Source organism: Lagenorhynchus albirostris, chromosome 18 (genome assembly GCF_949774975.1).
Source record: "Lagenorhynchus albirostris chromosome 18, mLagAlb1.1, whole genome shotgun sequence".
Classification (NCBI taxonomy): domain Eukaryota; kingdom Metazoa; phylum Chordata; class Mammalia; order Artiodactyla; family Delphinidae; genus Lagenorhynchus; species Lagenorhynchus albirostris.
The window spans coordinates 25684420-25702601 of record NC_083112.1 but is presented as its reverse complement, the minus strand read 5'-3'; the positions used below and the strand labels follow the sequence as shown (position 1 = coordinate 25702601).

The 18182-nt window shown below is 42.4% G+C and overlaps 1 protein-coding gene across 1 annotated transcript; it reads right to left on the bottom strand.

Moving 5' to 3' along the window:
• Positions 1-913: 913 nt before the first annotated feature.
• Positions 914-16439, bottom strand: OLFM4 (olfactomedin 4). The gene is made up of 4 exons (XM_060129359.1): positions 16296-16439; positions 10056-10268; positions 8079-8238; positions 914-1716 (listed from the first exon to the last, which is right to left on the bottom strand). Exons 2-4 carry the CDS (start codon positions 10194-10196, stop codon positions 914-916), a joined length of 1104 nt encoding a protein of 367 aa, XP_059985342.1. The 5' UTR covers positions 10197-10268; positions 16296-16439.
• Positions 16440-18182: the final 1743 nt, after the last annotated feature.

The window sequence follows — 18182 nt, the reverse complement described above, 5'->3', positions numbered from 1 at the left end:
GAGTCGTGAAAGTAAAAGTTCATGATGAAACAAAAGAAAATTAGTTTTGTTTATCTTATATCTGTTCCATTAAAAACTGGTTAATTTTTTTTTTTTTAAGTAGGAGTTTGGGGGAGGTGTGAGAGGAATTGATTGGTAAGTCTGGTTCTAATCTTCTGAGCTGCCTTTGGAATGAAGTTATGAGGTAAGAGTCTTCTACTGACTCTTATGAAGGTCAAAAGAGAAAAGAAAAGCCCAAGTGCCTCCTCTGCAGATCCATCTGGGACTGATTAGATAATTTAATGCCTGAAAGGACTTTTCTCCAGAAAACTCAGAGCATTTCACAGATAGAATACAAGCACACTGAATTTACTTATCTGATACATACAAAACATCGTTCCACATGCTAGTAAGAAAAACAAAGTTGGAGATTTGGACCCTCAAGGAGTTTCAGATATTAATCTGTCTAATTAAGCCCCAGATTTCTTTCAGGTGTGGAAGAATTAACCAAGCTATATGGAGGGGAACTGGTCCTTGAGCCCTCTCTTTTGTACAAAGAATCCCCAAAGCCATACAGAGTTCTCTTTAAGTTCCTTAATTTCCAGATGTCACCTCACTGAAGGCTTCCTTAGAACCATGATGCCCCGAGACCTCTGACAACCCGTCCACCCTGAAATGACCTTATTTCAGTTGAGAAATGCATCCCAGGAAGCAGGTGGCTTCCAAGAGAACTCATCCAATCAGGGCAATGTCCTAAGTCTCTAGTGTGGTAGAACTCTGCTCCCAAACATTACAGCTAAGCAGATACACTTTTGAATCCTGAGCCCCGCCCTACTTCCTCATCCCTCACTCCCCCACAGATACCTAAATAAGTGGAGAAGACCATTTTTTGTCAAAAAAAATTTTATTTCTCTCCACCCTAACACATAAAAGTTTACTGGGGTATCTGTTGGAAGACAAGATCATAATTCAGAAGGTAACCATCATTATAGACAAAAAGTTTCTGCTCGAAAGGATGATAGTTAATACTCTGCAGTTTTTCCTTCACCTTCTGCATTACAATGTTAAGTTTACCCTCTTTCCCTGTGCTTGTGTCATAGTAGTAGAAAATCTCTTCTGTTCTGGTGTTCAGAGTACGGGTGGCATACAGAACCCCACACACCATGAATGTGTTAGTAACAGATGGTTTATACTGCTTGGTATGCCAAGTGTTTAGCACCTCAAGTGTGGTGTCATTGAGTTTGCTAATCACCATGTTACCAGTGCTGGCTTCAGTTGCATAAGTCACCCACAATCCATTCTCATCCACAGCCAAGTCGATATCTTGCCAACCAACATTAGCATAAGAAAAGCGGTTATTATAGGCAGCATCAGGGAGAGTTTGAGTCAAAGCAACTGAGGCAGTGGTCAGGTTAACTTTGGCAATGTTCCGGGTGCTGTACCAGTTGACATACATGTTATTCTTATAAACTACTACACCACCACCTTGGCCATAGCTTATCCTGTTCTCTCGGGCATTTGTGTACAACAGCAAATCATCCAGTGTATTGTAGATTCTGTAATATTGCAAAAGTCTCCCATCAGTATCCAAAGGTGCCACCCAGTACCGCCCTTTGCCTGGGTACTGAGGAGAGTAATCCCGACCCCAGGCGCCGTACAGATAGCTAAATCCTCTCCAGTTGAGCTGAACTATAACCGGCCTGCTGATGTTCACCACACCGCCGTGAGCACAGCTCCCTAGAGGAACAAGCAAATAAAAGGGCATTCTTAGAGAAAATGAATGACAAGATACAAACAGTTTAATATCCTAAGAACCAAAGGAATCCATAAACATTTTTCTTGTCAATGTTCAATGACAACCGTGGTCCTGATGGAGAAGAGGCAAAACCTACTCTTGGTTTCTGTCTCAATGCAAACCCACTGTCAGTTCTAGAGAGCACTACCTTCTATTTACATGAATGAGCTTTCAATCTGGAAAATGGGGATAATGAAATTCCCAAGAGCCATATTAAGAAGCGTTGAGGGCCCAGAAAGTAGAAAGGAGGACTTGGTGAATTTAATATATTTTCTTCTACGAGAAAGCGTTTTGCCAATATTATTTTATTTCCTTTTCCTTATAGAGAAATCAAGAAAGTAAGATCAGGTGAGAATGCTACCCTATTTTCATAAAGCCAGAAGTTGCTATTCACCAGGGTCAGGGAGAATTGGGATGAAGGAGAAGTCTGTCCTAGGCAAGTCTTTCTTCCCTTCACCCTCTGCCCTTCCCTGGGACCCCAAGGGCATATACACACCAGGTACCAATGATGCCCCAAGCTACTCTCAAAAGAGGAAGTTTGTACTATGGCATTTTAAAAGATACAGAAAGATGGTCTCCTAATGGACCTCTAAGAGGTCCTCTAACGGTCCTCTAATGGTGGGATTTCAGCCTTGAGAAGCCATGGAAGTTATTATAGGGCAACATTGCCTGCTCTGTGCCCAAAACATAGCCGATCGCATAGATCACTTGGTGACCCATCTCACTGCACAGTTACAAGTGGGCCTTGCTGTTCATAAGCCATAGTCTACTGTGCCACAGAATGACAGGCAAGCACTTCGTCGTTCCCATTCTGTTGCTGTCACTGTCACAATGTGTACAATCAAGTGGGACCAGACTCACCGGTCCCTGAATCTACATTCTCTGTAACACTTGGGTGCATAACTCAGTCTGGGCAATTTGGCCCTTTGCAGAGCCCTCTCTCTGAAATGCCTGCCAACCCAGACCATTTATGAGCTATAAAAAATAAAATAAAATTCCTCCAGTATTTTTACAATAGCTATCTAAAGATTTGAACACACATTTTCTGGAATCTTAACAAATACCCTTAAAAAACTGGTCATAAATTTTATTGGAATTACAGAGAAAAGTCAACTTCAGATACATTTGAGATCATTTTCCCTCATCCTTTAACTGCTTGGAGGGAATCAGGGAGCCACGGAGAGTGTGTGAGGTGGGCTTGGGCCAGAAGCAGAGCTCCAAAGAATTGCCCGAGATTAACATTGTGGGGAGCAAGGGGGTGCAAAGCATTCGCCTCTGAGTCCCGGCCTCTGACACATATGGAAAGACCCATTCCTTTCCTTGCTAAATGCCTCCCCTTTCTCCCCTCCTCATTCAAGGACTGTTCAGAGATGAAACCATCACTAGAAATCCTGCTTTTATTTTTCCAATCTGTTGGGGCTTTTTGGTCCTGGAATTAAATACGTGCTCCTTAAATGCTCTCATAAATCCGCAGTTGGTGGGAAAGCCAGCCAGCCATACAACAGGTAGAGAAATGAAACCACTCTGTACCCAACCTCAAATAATTTTGCATATCATTAAGCAGAACACAGTCACGGCTTTATTTTAATAATGCATGCACCATTTCATAAATAAAAAGCAACGTGTGTTCAGCTAAAAGACTGCTCTCCTCTAAAGAAATAATAAAATTATAAATTATTATTTCCTCTTCTAAAAGTGATCTCTCAGATGAATGCTTGTTTGCTTTTGTTTATGAAACAATGCATGAATTATTAAAATAGAGTTAGCGGTGTGTTCAGCCTAATGATAACAAAAACTGTTTGAGTTTCCATATGTTACAAACTGGATTTTCTAGTTAAAATACCTTCCCGAGAACTTATTTATTCAACTACATTTCACTCTGAGGAAATAAACGAAAGTCACTTTTTCCTTGCAGGTTAGAAGACTCAGGCATTATTTGCTTAATTGAATCTTGCCCTCCTTGAAAGGAAAGATTCCAAACCAACAGCAACAAATTGTTTAAGGAAAGCTTACGAGGCATATAACACATTCAAGTATTTTATCATGGGATTAAAGAAAATAAACTATTCTGTCCTAGATGTGGAAATCCTTAGATATGAAGGAACCAAAATAAACTTCTCTTAAAAATCACTACTACTACTACTGTCTCATCATTTCACAAGTTGACCAGGTGATTAAAATTGTACCTGGTATAAATATTAAAACTGTAGGTCATTTAAATCTCTTTTCCTCACCCCACAACAACTCTAAACATCTCCTGTCCTTTTTGTTTTTATCCTCTATCTCCTTTAGACCATTTTTAGAGCCCTGGCTCTCATCAAAGGAAGTGGAAATAAGAAGAAAACTAAGTATTCTTGTCCATGCTACAGATGTGGCTACAGCAGTGACAAACTGCTGACAAGGCTATGGCGGGTTTCCTCGACTCCTGGCGACAAACCGTCTTAGAAATATGAGTGAAACTGACAGCCGGCCCAGTGCCCACTGCTCATCTAGCGCAAGCAGAGACCCCATCCGCCCACCCTTTCTACACCAAGCTTCTCCCCGCCCTTTCTAATCTTGTACCCTTTCCCAGCCTGCATTTCAAGGTCTTAGAGATACTCCATTCTTTTCTTTCTTTATGCCAACTTTATCCTACCAGTGGAACAACAGCCCACTGCCCAACCCTGACCCGAGAACTATGAAAAACCAACGAATCATTTTGCACTTCCTGATGGAAGAGAACACACCATAGAAATGAGAACGAAGGTACCCTTTCAGCTACTCCGCAAGCAAAAAAGCCAAGCTAATTTGGTGTTAATCAGGTTGGTGACTTCTTGCAACTTTCTTGTCACTCTAGGAATCACAGGTGCACCTCTCTCTCCATTACAGCATCTGTGGAGGGCAGCCTGGTACACTGAAAACATTGCCAGATTCCAATTCAAATCCTGACTCCAGCACTTATGAACCGCGTATCCTTGAGCAAGTTACCCAACCTTCTGAGCCTCAGTTTCCTTACGTTAAAGGAAAAATAAGAATACATACTCTGCAGAATTGTGAGGAAGAGTAGACAGAAGACATGTACATCTGACTCAATAAATGATAACGGTCAGCATTATAATCACATCCATGTTACAACTGAAGGTTTACACGACTGCTTCCCCTCCAAGATAGTGGTTTCTGGAGGTTTCTGTACTTACCCTGATAACCCGAGTGCCCAGAACAGGACCAGCTACCCAGTGACACCAAATTATGTTTGTGGAAATAAAAACTGATTAAATCCCCCAAACTCACCTTACCCTTATTTATAAAACACTAGCTCTTTACCCTGGTACATAACTGAAAGTTTCCAAGAGCCTGGTATTCAATCCACTGAACGTAATGCAGGGAACCCTCTACACCGGATAGCCTTGGTTGGCAATCTCTTCTTTGTCATGCAATTTATTAGATATTGCCATGGTATTCTGAAAATATCCTGGGAGGCCACATGGTGAGATTTTAAAATACTCTAACTTGGCTTTTTTAAAGTCTCATGGCCAGTAGCACTTTTTTTTTTTAAAGCTAAAGATTATATACCAGCAGAGGAAACTTAATCTTGGATCCATCAATGCCCTCTCTCACCTGGGCCAGTGAACTTTGAGCAAAGACGATAATACAATTAAAATGGTTATAATCATAAAATGATTAAGATGAAATGGATATGTGTTACCTAACACTCTGCTCCTCTCTAGGCTTGGAATTTTGACCGGTCACCCTACATCTTTCGTGGACCATTTACTGTGCACCTACTATGTGCCGGCACAGATCCTTGCATCTTTGAGCACAACAGTGATGATCCCTGGGCATTCACATCCCATTTTCCTATCTGCAGTCCTTTAGATTCAGGGGGAGAACAGAGAGAAACTGAAGGCAGTTGTTCTCAGGAAAAACAGTTAATGAGCACAAGGCCAATTATTTTAGATTAGAAAGTTCTATGAAATGAAGCAGAAAAGGACGCCATTTGCAGCAGAAGCCATCTATAAAGCACATTTTATTGAGCCCTAATGCTACGTACTGGCTCTCAGATCAAGCTGACCGCTGGGGTAGCGAACTGCAGCTGCCCAGAGGGCCCAAGAGAGCACAGAATTACTTTATAGCTGAAACTCGCATAGAGTGTTTTTTGTTCCGCGCAACTCTGCAGTGAAAAAAAGCAGACAGGCCAGATTTTAAAGTCCCATAATAGTGAGTAACTTTAATTAAAGTCTCCACAGGCTCACAACTTTGTGGTGCCTGGGGACTTTCCAATTCTGCATTATCAACCAATCCAAACAGAAAGAGAGCAAGTGAAAGAAATTGATTTCAAAACATGACAAAAAGTCAGTTTAATATAAACATCATAAATATAATATGAACAGAGCTGGAGGAGGGCCAAGTGGCTTGGCAGGGATCCAGCTACAGCCAAGGTTGTGGGAAAGTGAGAGGAAATCTGCGTCCAATTTGTTTAAACAACACAGCTGGGCTGGGCTGGCTCACAAAAGTCTAAGTGTGAGGACGTGGGGGAAAGTTCTAGATAAAAAAAAGGCTAACAAAAATAAGAAAACAGACTCACTGTTTTCTTCCTTAGATACTAAGCCATGTACTTTCTCCCCCACCGCCGGCCTTGAGTTACTGACGCCTAACCCTCGAGGTCCCGAGATGACAGGGAGCAAGGGGCCTTGCACTTCGGCCTCAGCTCCGTCACCAGCTGCCTGTGTGGCCTCGGGAAAAGCAGTAGCCTCACCACTAAGTCCCCTCCTCTGAGACATGACAGACCTGAATGTTCTTTCCTGCTCTAAAATGTCCTCATTCCAAGGGATGCATAGAAAACTGTGGCAGAAAAAGCTATTTCACGAGGACAATTTGCTGAGGTTTAAAAAGAGAGAGAAAGAAAAAAGGACAGGAGGGATAGAGGAAGGAAAGAAAGACTTGCTCAGGTAGTATCAGGAGTGGTCGCTGCTTGATTCCTGCCCTCAGGGAGCCCTCCGTGGCCCCGCAGAATGAGCTCTCATTTCCGATGACGACGTTGACACCTTTGATCCCAGACCACACTTAGCCTGGTTTGTTAGAGGACAGAGCATGGCCTTTGTCCCAAACCTCCTCTGCATGTCGTACTGTGACAGATTCCCAACTGCAGAAGGAGGGAAGGTAGGGCTCTGAACAACACCAAGAGGCTTATAACTGTGGCAGTATTTAATTAAAGCCTTAAAGAAACCAGCGACACTGACAAGGATCCAGAAACGCATGGCCCAAAAGGAAGCAGGTGGTGACAATAGGAATGAATGAAAATAACAAGAGCTGTACGATCTGATTAACAGATACTGTCCCCGTTCAGGCTGAGATGCTCAGGATGTGCAAAGAGAGCTTCCCTATGACCCTGGCTCCAGGGCTGGACCCTGCGGCTTTAGTTCTCCTGGAGGGACGTGCCGGAACACACACGGATCTAGCACTGCTTTTGTTGGCAGCAAGATGTTCACTTCAATTATCCTCATTAACAACAAATACAATCGCCAGTGTATAAATGCCGATCACAGAGCTCTGAGTCTCCCAAGACTTGTTTTATGAATCCTCACAGCAACGCTGCCAAGTAGGTATTACTGTTCTCCCGTTTTACCAAGGAGGAGACTAAGAACCTTTCTGCTGTGGCTACATAGCTGGAAAGTTCAGGCCTTTGGGGTCACAATGCCATGCCCCTGACCCCTACACTCCACCAGTCCATTCAAGGAGGTATTTATGAGCACCCACCTCTACGCTACACTTAACCCCCTCCAAGGATGATTCCTTAGAGAGGAACACGCCGTCTTTGCCCTGCAAGAACTCACAGTCCAGGAGGGACGGCAGGACACACCCTCACGTACTGGACATGCGGAGCCATCCGTTAAATCCTCACTGAATCCTGGGAGGCACTCCACAGCACGTGCATTTAAGGAAAGCAGGAAGGAGAAATAAAGAGGTGGACGGAAGGAGGGAAGGAAGGAAGGAGGGATGGAGGATTCAAGGCGTAACCCAGCTCATCACATAAATGAGCCAATCAGCCCTTACAATCCACAGGACAGCCCGGAGGGGAAGCCAAGCGGATTGCAGAGGCTTTCCCCGGGCTCCTGATAACCAGACAATCACCGTAGAGACATTTCTTCTGTGCGCCCCAGGACATGACAGTATGTAGAGCTCTGGTAGGTGAGATTTAAAAGCAGGGAAGAGTAAACTCAGAGCCGCAAAAATCCCATCCTTCCTTCACCTCCACAATCCCAGAGCCCTTCCCCACCCAACCCTTAGCTCCTAATGGGGCCTGGTAAAAATGGGACCCCCTTACCTGGTGCAGGGGGAGGGGGTAGGGCAGGAAGGTTTCCGACTTTAGAGTCCTCACATTCCTTGAGTTTGTTCTTCAGAGCCAGGATTTGTCGGCGAATGGCAAGGACATTGTTTTTGTCTAGCGTCTCAAGCTTCTCCACCATGAGAGTCATATTCCTTATCTAAGGAAATCAAAATTCAGAGTGACTTTATATTATTGCGCAATTTCCTTCATAAACATTCAGGGCTGAATATGTCACTTAGGGAAACATTGCCAGAGAATACACCTGAGATTCTTCTGACTGGTTTCATTTGGAAGAATACATTTCATGGTTTAGCGTGAATGCCTGTCAGATTGCAGGCCGATGTGCGTGACAAGAAGAAAATGGCAAAGATTTTAACAGCTTTAATAACAGAACAGGCTCCGTCTAAGTATCCACAAGTGTCCATTAAAGTTCATCTCTAATAACCTTCCCCTATAAACTCGTGTTTACTCATGTCGTACTATAATTAAGTTTCTAATGAATGGTGAGGGCCAGAGAAAACCTAAATTCTAAAATACAGAACTGGAATTCTCAATGATAGCCCATGTCATGACTGTGCTAGTAAATTCTCGTTGATATAAATTACCCAAGCAAAAAATCTACAAACAATAAATGATGGAGAGGGTGTGGAGAAAAGGGAAGCCTCTTGCACCGTTGGTGGGAATGTAACTTGATACAGCCACTATGGAGAACAGTATGGAGGTTCATTAAAAACTAAAAATAGAGCTACCATACAACCCAGCAATCCCACTACTGGGAATATACCATGAGAAACAATTCAAAAAAGAGTCATGTACCACAATGTTCATTGCAGCTCTATTTACAATAGCCAGGACATGGAAGCAACCTAACGTCCATTGACAGATGAATGGATAAAGAAGATGTGGCACATATATACAATGGAATATTACTCAGCCATAAAAAGAAATGAAATTGAGTTATTTGTAGTGAGGTGGATGGACCTAGAGTCTATCATACAGAGTGAAGTAAGTCAGGAAGAGAAAAACAAAAACTGTATGCTAACACATATATATGGAATCTTAAAAAAAAACAAAAAGGTTCTGAAGAACCTAGGGGCAGGACAGGAATAAAGACACAGCCGTAGAGAATGGACTTGAGGACACAGGGAGGGAGAAGGGTAAGCTGGGACGAAGTGAGAGAGTGGCATGGACATATATACACTACCAAATGTAAAATAGATAGCTAGTGGGAAGCAGCCGCATAGCACAGGGGGATCAGCTCGGTGCTTTGTGACCACTGAGAGGGGTGGGATAGGGAGGGTGGGAGGGAGATGCAAGAGGGAGGGGATATGGGGATATGGGGATATGTATAGCTGATTCACTTTGTTATAAGGCAGAAAGTAACACACCGTGGTAAAACAATTGCACTCCAATAAAGATGTTAAAAAAAATAAAAAATAAATTACCCAAGCATAACATTAATGGGATAGTGTTTATCCACAGAGCTTAAAAGGCTTCGCAAATCATCATCACTGGAAACTCCTTTAAAGAGGCTTGTGGAGTATGTAGAGAAGCATTCCAAGAGGGATCAGGACTGTGTGATCATTCAAAAGGAGAAACAGACCTAGCAAATCCAAAACTGTGATCTTCCAGTCCCATGAGGATAAATCCAGAACAGAGAAGACCCCTTGATCTAGCTTGGCCATGGAGTTGTTCACACTTATGTCATCTCCTTTCTAGAGACACTGAAAGGTCATTTGGTTTTGGGGCAGGACTCTGACCATTAGACAACACCTACTCCTCAATCAGCATGTTCCCAACGTGTGTAATTTACTGTTCAAAGCCAGGTGTCCATCCAAAACAGAACACGGGCCTTGCCAGGCGGTCATGAGAGAGTACAGCATTAGACGTCAGAAGAGGGACTCCGATCCTGATCCTAGCACTTGCTCACTGAAGAGACATTATTAATGCACAAGAAGCGATTTCATTCCTTACCTCCACTTCCAGCTGGTCAACAATCACTGAGCTTCCAACAAAACCGACCTTCAGCTGTTCGATCAGTTTCTCCATCTCCTTCACTTCTACCTTGATCAGCTCAAAGTCCAGTTCAGTGTAAGAAATGGTATCTTTTTCCATGATCTCTATTCGGATGGTTAGGTTTGAGAGTTTCTTTTCATACACGCTGATTAATTGCACATACTCCTTCACCTAGAGGGGAATCAAACAGCTCAAGTCAGTTTTCAGAGTGATGTCATACAGCTTTCCTCCACTAACCAAGTCCTTGGGAACTATCTGATTGCCTTCGATCTTTTTTAATTAAAGAAATGGATCAAAAATATATTTACCTAAATATTTTTAAAAATCTATCCAAATACAAAGAACTTATTATTACAGTGGGGGAGAGGGTGGATTTTGCACTTGCCTAGACTAAAAATAATTGTGCTGCAGAATCATCATTCGCAAGTACATTTTAATCTCCATTTTAATGTTTGAAGATACTAGCACCCCAAACTAAACTCGTTTGAATCAGTCTTTTGCCCGCCCTTCTCCGCTTAGTACACATGCTCTAAATCAGCGTTTCCCAACCTCAGCACTATTTACATTTGGGAATAGATTGTTCTTTCTTGTGGGGGGCTTTTTTGTGTAGTATAGGATGTTTAGCAGTATCCCTGGCCTCTAGATGCCAATAGCACCTACCCACCCCCCAGCTGTGACAACCAAGAATGCCCCAGACATTGCTAAATGTCCCCCAGGGGCAAAATCACCACCATCATCCCCTTCCCTCCATTTAGAAACACCACTCTAAATCTAAGTATTTTCTAGAAGAGGGAGAAATGCTCTGAGAAGAATTCCTTTGTTGATCACCAAATGCAATGAGTTTTGAGCCCCTCTGCCTTCTATAGAGTGACATAAAGACTCAACTTACAAATTATGGTTTTCTCCAGATATATGCCCAGGAGTGGGATTGCTGGATCATATGGTAGCTCTATTTTTAGTTTTTAAAGAAACCTCCATACTGTTCTCCATAGTGTCTGTACCAATTTACATTCCCACCAACAGTGCAAGAGGGTTCCCTTTTCTCCACACCCTCTCCAGCATTTAGTATTTGTAGACTTTTTGATGATGGTCATTCTGACCCATGCGAGGTATTGTAGCTTTGATTTGCATTTCACTAATAATTAGCAATGTTGAGCATCTTTTCATGTGCTTTTTGGCCATCTGATATCTTCTCTGGTGAAATGTCTATTTAGTAACTAACAAGAACATAGCACATAGCACAGGGAACTATACTCAATATTTTGAAATAACCTATAAGGGAAAAGAATCTTAAAAAAATACATATATATATATGTGTGTGTGTATAACTGAATCACTTTGCTGTACACCTGAAACTAACACAACATTGTAAATCAACTATACTTCAATTTAAAAAAAAGATCCAACTGACTCCACAATATGTGAGGGTATGTGCAACTGTAAAGTGCACATTTCATTAAGTGCACCCACATTATTTATTCCAAGTTTATTCCAAGAACTGATTATTGCAATCAGACCTTTAAATTACACATTTGTTGCATATTTTTGAATGTCTGATCATTAAGTTAAAATACTTCCAAAAATTCCCATGGTGATTTAGTGTATAATTGGAATCTCCAAATGGATATTTCAATAAACACAGTTGGTGGTTCTTTCCGTATCTGATCTCTAAAAGAAATGCCATGGCTTTTTTAAGGACCTGCTCATTAAGAGTTGCCGGTTTTATATTCTTTTTAAAAATGTGAAGAGAAGTAATACTTTTCCCCCAAACTTCACTAATGTCAAGAAGCTGATCCACAGGGCCTGGATGAATTCAGAGCCAGATGTCAGCCTCTAATCTTTCTAATACCAAAAGCAGCCCTAACTTCTGTCCTTTTAGCCTTTCCGCTTAACCCCACTGTACAAATTAGACACATAGGCCACGAACCTAAAGGGCTAGGGCTTCAGGCAAAGAGGATTTTAATGAAAGTTGAAAATGCAGCCCTTGGCACTGCTCGTGTATCTCCTTCGGCAACTGATGCTCATTGCCATCAGATGAGGCTGATAAGGCTGGTGACATTTTGGTGGATAAGGAGGTTAAAAAAAAATATATATATATATATATATATATATATACCTAGCAAGTCCCACTCAAAAGTACAAACACATATATAAGGTAGCCAGGTTTCAATTCCTCCAAAAATCAGGCATAAAACATTGGCTATGAGAAAAAAAATAATAATAATGGAGTGCCAACCGATGGCAGAAATGGAAGTTTGCGAAATGAATATTCTTGGCATTTGGTCTTGCCAGCTCTTGGAACGAATGAAACACCCTCAGCTTTCCTGGCACATTTTGGTGGCATATCACAGCTGTTGTTCTATAAAAAATAAGTGGTTCGACTGTCATTTCTGCTAAATAAAATGTGGCTCTCCCAGATTCTCACTGCAAACCTCAGAGAACGTATGGTGGGCCTGCCCTGGTTCTGCCCCAAAGTAAAGGGTCTCTACAGATCTGTTTGGGGGAAATCTTGAGGTTCCTTCAAGAACTGGGCTTCACTGGAATGTCAAGAATAGCTCCGGGATGTTCAGGAAAATTGGAATCGTCCATGGAGTTACAGAAGGCAGGAGAGAATTTGAGAATGGGCCAGAAAGGCTTCGTGGTGTGAATGTTACTAATTTAAATCGATTGTGAGTCTAAACTCTTCACGTGTACGGATCTCTAGTGTTGAGATGGAATGGACAATTCTGGAAACATCCCAACTCTCCCTGGGAGGTGCAGCCTCAGCAGAGGCACCCAGTTTACCTGGGGATGTGTAGCAAGAATATGCGTCCAGCCCTACAGGGACACTTCCCTGGGTCAACATTTTTCATGTAAAGCTCCCCGTCACTACAAGTTTGAGCTTTAGACGACTCATCTACACTTGCCCTCAAACGCTCAGCCCTTCATTCAGAGCTCCCATTCTTCTGTTCGTTATGCACGTATCATGTCATTGATGGGTTCTAAGCATTAAAGTCTCTTTGGGGCGTTGTTGCTCTATACAGTCAATGTGGTCTTGTAATAGATAAGGATGCAGCCCAGGTGGCTATTAAACTAAAGAATTAGTTGGCTTGTGTTTCTGCCAGTTCCTCAAAACCTGTGATCGTCACCATAGCTAGATTAATTGAAATAAATAAAGGTACTTTGCCACATACTGTCATTTTAATATATTTTTTAACAACAAGATTAGTTGAGCTTGAATTGGCCGTCAAGACATATGAAGCACTTTGCAGCTAGATCCACCTAAGCTCAAATCTGGCTTCAGTACTTCGTGGACAAATCACTTAATTTCTCTAAGCCTTCATTTCCTCCTATAAATCAGAGGTAACGGTAACAAGCTCACACGATGATTGTAAACTCTAGAGATAATGTATATTAAGTGCCTGGTGTAATGGATGCCCTATAAGTTACAGCAATTATTAGACAGTGATTTCAGGTTTTTTTCAATCTGACCTTTTAATTTATTATATTTCACTGCACGAAACGTGGCTCAGTAGACGTAGTTTGTTTATGGGTTGCCTAAATGTCTCCCAGGCTGCCTCAACCCTTTCATGCATGAGGAACTATTAGCAAAAGTGTCATATTAAATAACTTGCCCCAAAGACCATAACCCTCTAGAGAAAAAAAAATTCTGAGTTGTCTCTTTTCTAAGTACAGTTACACAGGGACATCTCATAACAACAGAAAAGTATAAAATGCTTTCAGCATCTTATGCAGAGGCCGTCCCTGTCTTCTCCGTGTCCTGACAGATAATGAATCAATGTAAGACAGTCCAAATCCTTTTCTACTGGCCTGCCCAAACGGGCGTTCCCCCAGGCCTCTAGATAAACGGTGATTTCCAAGACAACCGAGGGACAGCTATAGTAATTCACCTGGAAACTCAAAAGCCCTCAGCTGAAGAGATAATTTTGGATGGAAGGCATTACTGACCTGGTGCATCTCTTCTTAGAGCATGATAACCGCACGGCAGAGAGGAAAGATAATGATTGAAAGAGAATGATTCCGGGGCTTCCCTGGTGACTTAGTGGTTGAGAGTCCGCCTGCCGATGCAGGGGACACGGGTTCGTGCCCCGGTCCGGGAAGATCCCACATGCTGCGGAGCGGCTGGGCCCGTGAGCCATGGCCGCCGAGCCTGTGCGTCCGGAGCCTGTGCTCCGCAACGGGAGAGGCCACAACAGTGAGAGGCCCGCGTAGCACAAAAAAATTAAAAATAAAAAAATAAAAAAGAAAGAAAGAGAATGATTCCGAAGACCGAGATTCCTGACCTGGCTTAAGCAGCCAAAAGACCTTTACATTTATGTCTCTTTACCCTTATGAGCCTCAGTTTTTCCATCCCTACAATGGGGAAAAGAACACTGGCTTATATGCCTTAAAGGGTTGCTTGAGAGTAGAACGGGAAAGCGCAGAGGGAAGCTATTACTGCTATTGTTGTTATCCTCACCTGTCACACCCCGAATCCATTATGCAAATCTCAGTGGGCAGGTCAATTCCTTTCTTAGGCTTCAATCGTGAATTATTTTTAGAACCAGCTACTGACACTTTCGAACTGAAAGTTTTCCCACCTACTCCACACTTCTTCCCTGCCAATTATTAGCAAGGCAGATACCACCTGCCCCCCCTTAACAGGATTGGAATGAAATGTCCCAGACTCATAAAACTCTCCCTGGAGCAGCCTGGGGTTTCAAACTGCCGTTCACATCCCTGCCAGCCAAGAAGACATGCAAATCAATAGCTCCCACTATTTCAAAGCAAATGACTCTAACTGAAAAGATCTTTACCTAGGATTTCCTCCACTTGTTATGTTTTTATGCATAACTTCTTATCTGTACTTGATTATGCTATGAATATTAATGACTGGAATTTATAATTTAGTTCTGTGCCTTTTCTGCTGATTAATTCAAGGACATTTTATTTCTTAAGAAGCTAGGTTCCTGGAGTTGTCAAACACATTTTCCTGGACACTTGTTTAAACTTAGAATATTTATCTACCAATTGAGGTTGAAAGCAGGGGCTCAGCCTCATCAGAACTTTTGTCTTAAAAGAGAGCTAGGCTCGATGTTGAGGTAGCTGAGCTGAAATTTCTTGGGAAAACCTATTTTGAATCTTGCAGGGAAGCCAGAGCTCCTTGTAAGTAAATTAATGGAATGGCATTAAATAATGCATAATGTGATGATAGCCTAGCTTGGACTTCACCTGTACAGAAGATGGAAGTTCTTTTGGTTGATTTTTAACTTGGCTAAAAAGGTTAAAGGGGTCAAAACTGGAATGTCAAGTTCATTGCTCCAGCCAGCTCAGAGAAGGGCTAACCCCGTGAGATGACTTCCTCTGGCTGGAGAAAGCAGTAATCAGGGGGTCAAGTGGAGGTTTTTATCAAGGATGAGCCACCTACTAGTCTCATTTCAAATTCCCAGGGAAGCCTTCGGTTTAGGGCTAATGCTGGATGCATCTGATGTAATGTCCGTGCTGAGACAATAGAGGCTAACCCCAAGAAAGAGAGAGAGGGAGAGAAGAAAGAGAGTGAATTGAGAAGAGAAAATAGGAGGAAGAGAGAGGAAAAGAGGGAGGAAGGAAGGAAGATGAGAGGGAGATTTGTGGGAGGGGTGGAGGAGAAGGAAGGGGAAAGTCCAAAAGCAAGAGAAGACCAAAAAAAGTAAAAAACAAAAACAAAATAAGAAGGAAAAGGGAAAGAAAGGACTGAGGCAAGAGGAGAAATAGAAATGAAGGAAAGGAGGAATGGAATAGAATAGGCTGAAAAAAATGCAAGGGCAGGAAGATAGAACATAAAGAGGACAGAGGAGAGGAAAGAAAAGAAGGCAAAGCTGGAGGAATGACCAAGAAGAAGACCAAAAGGAAGAAACCACAAAACCAAATACAGATTTCAGAGTTGAAATTTACAGGGAGAACTCAGGCTTCTTTCCAGCTGCACACACACCATGATATTGAAGCGAGTTTATCCTGTGGCGTGACTCATCTCCATCCCATCTTCTCCCTGTGCTCTCACTCTTCCTGCTGTAAAGAACTCCATAGGTTGCTGTGAAATAAATGCTAAAGCTTCCAGTAGATGCAAATGTGCTCTTTGATACAGTGAAGAAAGGCTGCTTATAAAGTCCTGAATAAAAAGTATTTTGTTTGTTCTTAACAAGATATTGTTGGAAGAGGAAAAAAGAATAAAATACTTACTTTAGAAAACTCTTTCTCGAACTTCTGGGAGATAGTTTGAGCTATGATTTCCAAGCGTTCCACTCTCTCCACAGGAAAGGTGGTGTCTGGCAGGATAACAGAGCACTGGCAGGTCCCACGGTCATCCTTGGAGCCAGTGAAGTTGGAAAACGACTGTAAATAAAAATAAGTTCAACATCAGTAATAAGCCGGGAAATGAGCCTTTGGCAAGGGAAGTGACAGAAACTGGCTTGTCAAAAGAGTGCTCAGAGGCAAGCGAGTGGAGTTCAATACATAAATGAATGGAATCATAGAAACATCCCAAAGCTGCTGCCATGTCTCCCAAGTGTAGCTCAGTGTTCAGTCACCTCTCCACCTGTTAAGCAAACCATATCATTCTCCTTTCTGGAAGAGTCTTTAAGGAAACTACTACTGTCCCCATGTAAGGAAAAAGAAATAAAGAAATGATGAGAAGACTTCCCTGTTGGCGCAGTGGTTAAGAATCTGCCTGCCAATGCAGGGGACACGGGTTCGAACCCTGGTCCAGGAAGATCCCCCATGCCGCGGAGCAACTAAGCCCGTGTGCCACAACTACTAAGCCTGTGCTCTGGAGCCCGCGAGCCACAACTACTGAGCCCACACGCTGCAACTACTGAAGCCCGCGTGCCTAGAGCCTGTGCTCCGCAACAAGAGAAGCCACCACAGTGAGAAGCCCACGCACCGCCACAAAGAGTAGCCCCGTTTGCCACAACTAGCGAAAGCCTGCGCGCAGCAACAAAGACCCAACGCAGCCCAAAAATATAAATAAATAAATTTATTAAAAAAAAAAAAAGAAGACGCGATGAAAGTCCTAAGTTGGCAATTCTACCACTTACTGGACCTGAATTCTCTTTAAGTCTGTTTCCTTATCTGTCAAATAGATATAACCTGCTTCACAGGGTTGTTCCCAAGAGGAACAAAGTAATGTAAACCAAGTCCCTGGCACGTGGTAAGTGATCAGTAAATGTCACTCTCCTTTTCCTTCTACACCCTCATTTCCTTTTCCACACTTCTACCCCAGCCCCAACCCAATGCCTTTCAGGAAAGTAAGAAAAACATCAAGGATGTGGGTTACAGTGAAGCTATGCAATGCAAATTCACATCCTCTCTTCACCTGGGAAAGTGTATAATTAACATCCTTCAAAATGGCGACAAACCAGCCATTTGTTAAAAACTGAGCAATGTATGAGTTTGAAGATTTTGTGCAAATTCTTTTTAAGTTTTCCGGCTTATCACTTGCAGAAAAGTCATTTTTAAATATTTGATGTTTCTTTAATATATTCAGGCTCCCACTTCGGTGCCACTGAATATTTTAAAATGACAGGTTTGAAAGATCCTGTTTTTCTTTTGTCCCCTTTGAGCTTCCCCAAGGGGATCCCGGCACAATTAACATTTTTTTATTGCTACAATTGCCTTACAGAGTAACTCTTGGCGGCTGACTGACTGCCTTTCAATGATCTTCTCTGACGGCCAGCCCAAAACTCACCTGTGGAACATCAGCCCGAAGGGTCTTTTTCTGAAACTACCAAGGGGAGAGCGATGGTTTTCAGAGTTTGAAGAAATGCAGGCTACACTTCTCAATATTTCAGAGGTCAGCTGGCTGTAGCTGAGGTTGTGTGCTCTGTGATTTAATGTCTACCACCTTCCCTGATTCTTGAACAAGCTGGACTTGGATGCTTCTATAATCAAGATCTAGTACATCAGTGACCTCTGAGCCAATTAATTCAGGCTTTTGCAGCCAAATTGCTTGTTATTTTAACCTAATCTTCTATAAGATGAACAAATACACACACACACACACACACACACACGCACACACACATATATATTTGTACCCAAAACTCTCTATGCCACATTAATTCTTGACAT

Bases quoted from the DNA above. Each gene is read 5' to 3' on its own strand.
- OLFM4 (XM_060129359.1), bottom strand. From the start codon at position 10,196: ATGGAAAAAGATACCATTTCTTACACTGAACTGGACTTTGAGCTGATC. The intron at 8,239-10,055 runs GTAAGGAATGAA...TGATTTCCTTAG, and splicing joins TTGACCAGCTGGAAGTGGAG to ATAAGGAATATGACTCTCAT. The intron at 1,717-8,078 runs GTAAGGGGGTCC...TTGTTCCTCTAG, and splicing joins ACCCCCTCCCCCTGCACCAG to GGAGCTGTGCTCACGGCGGT.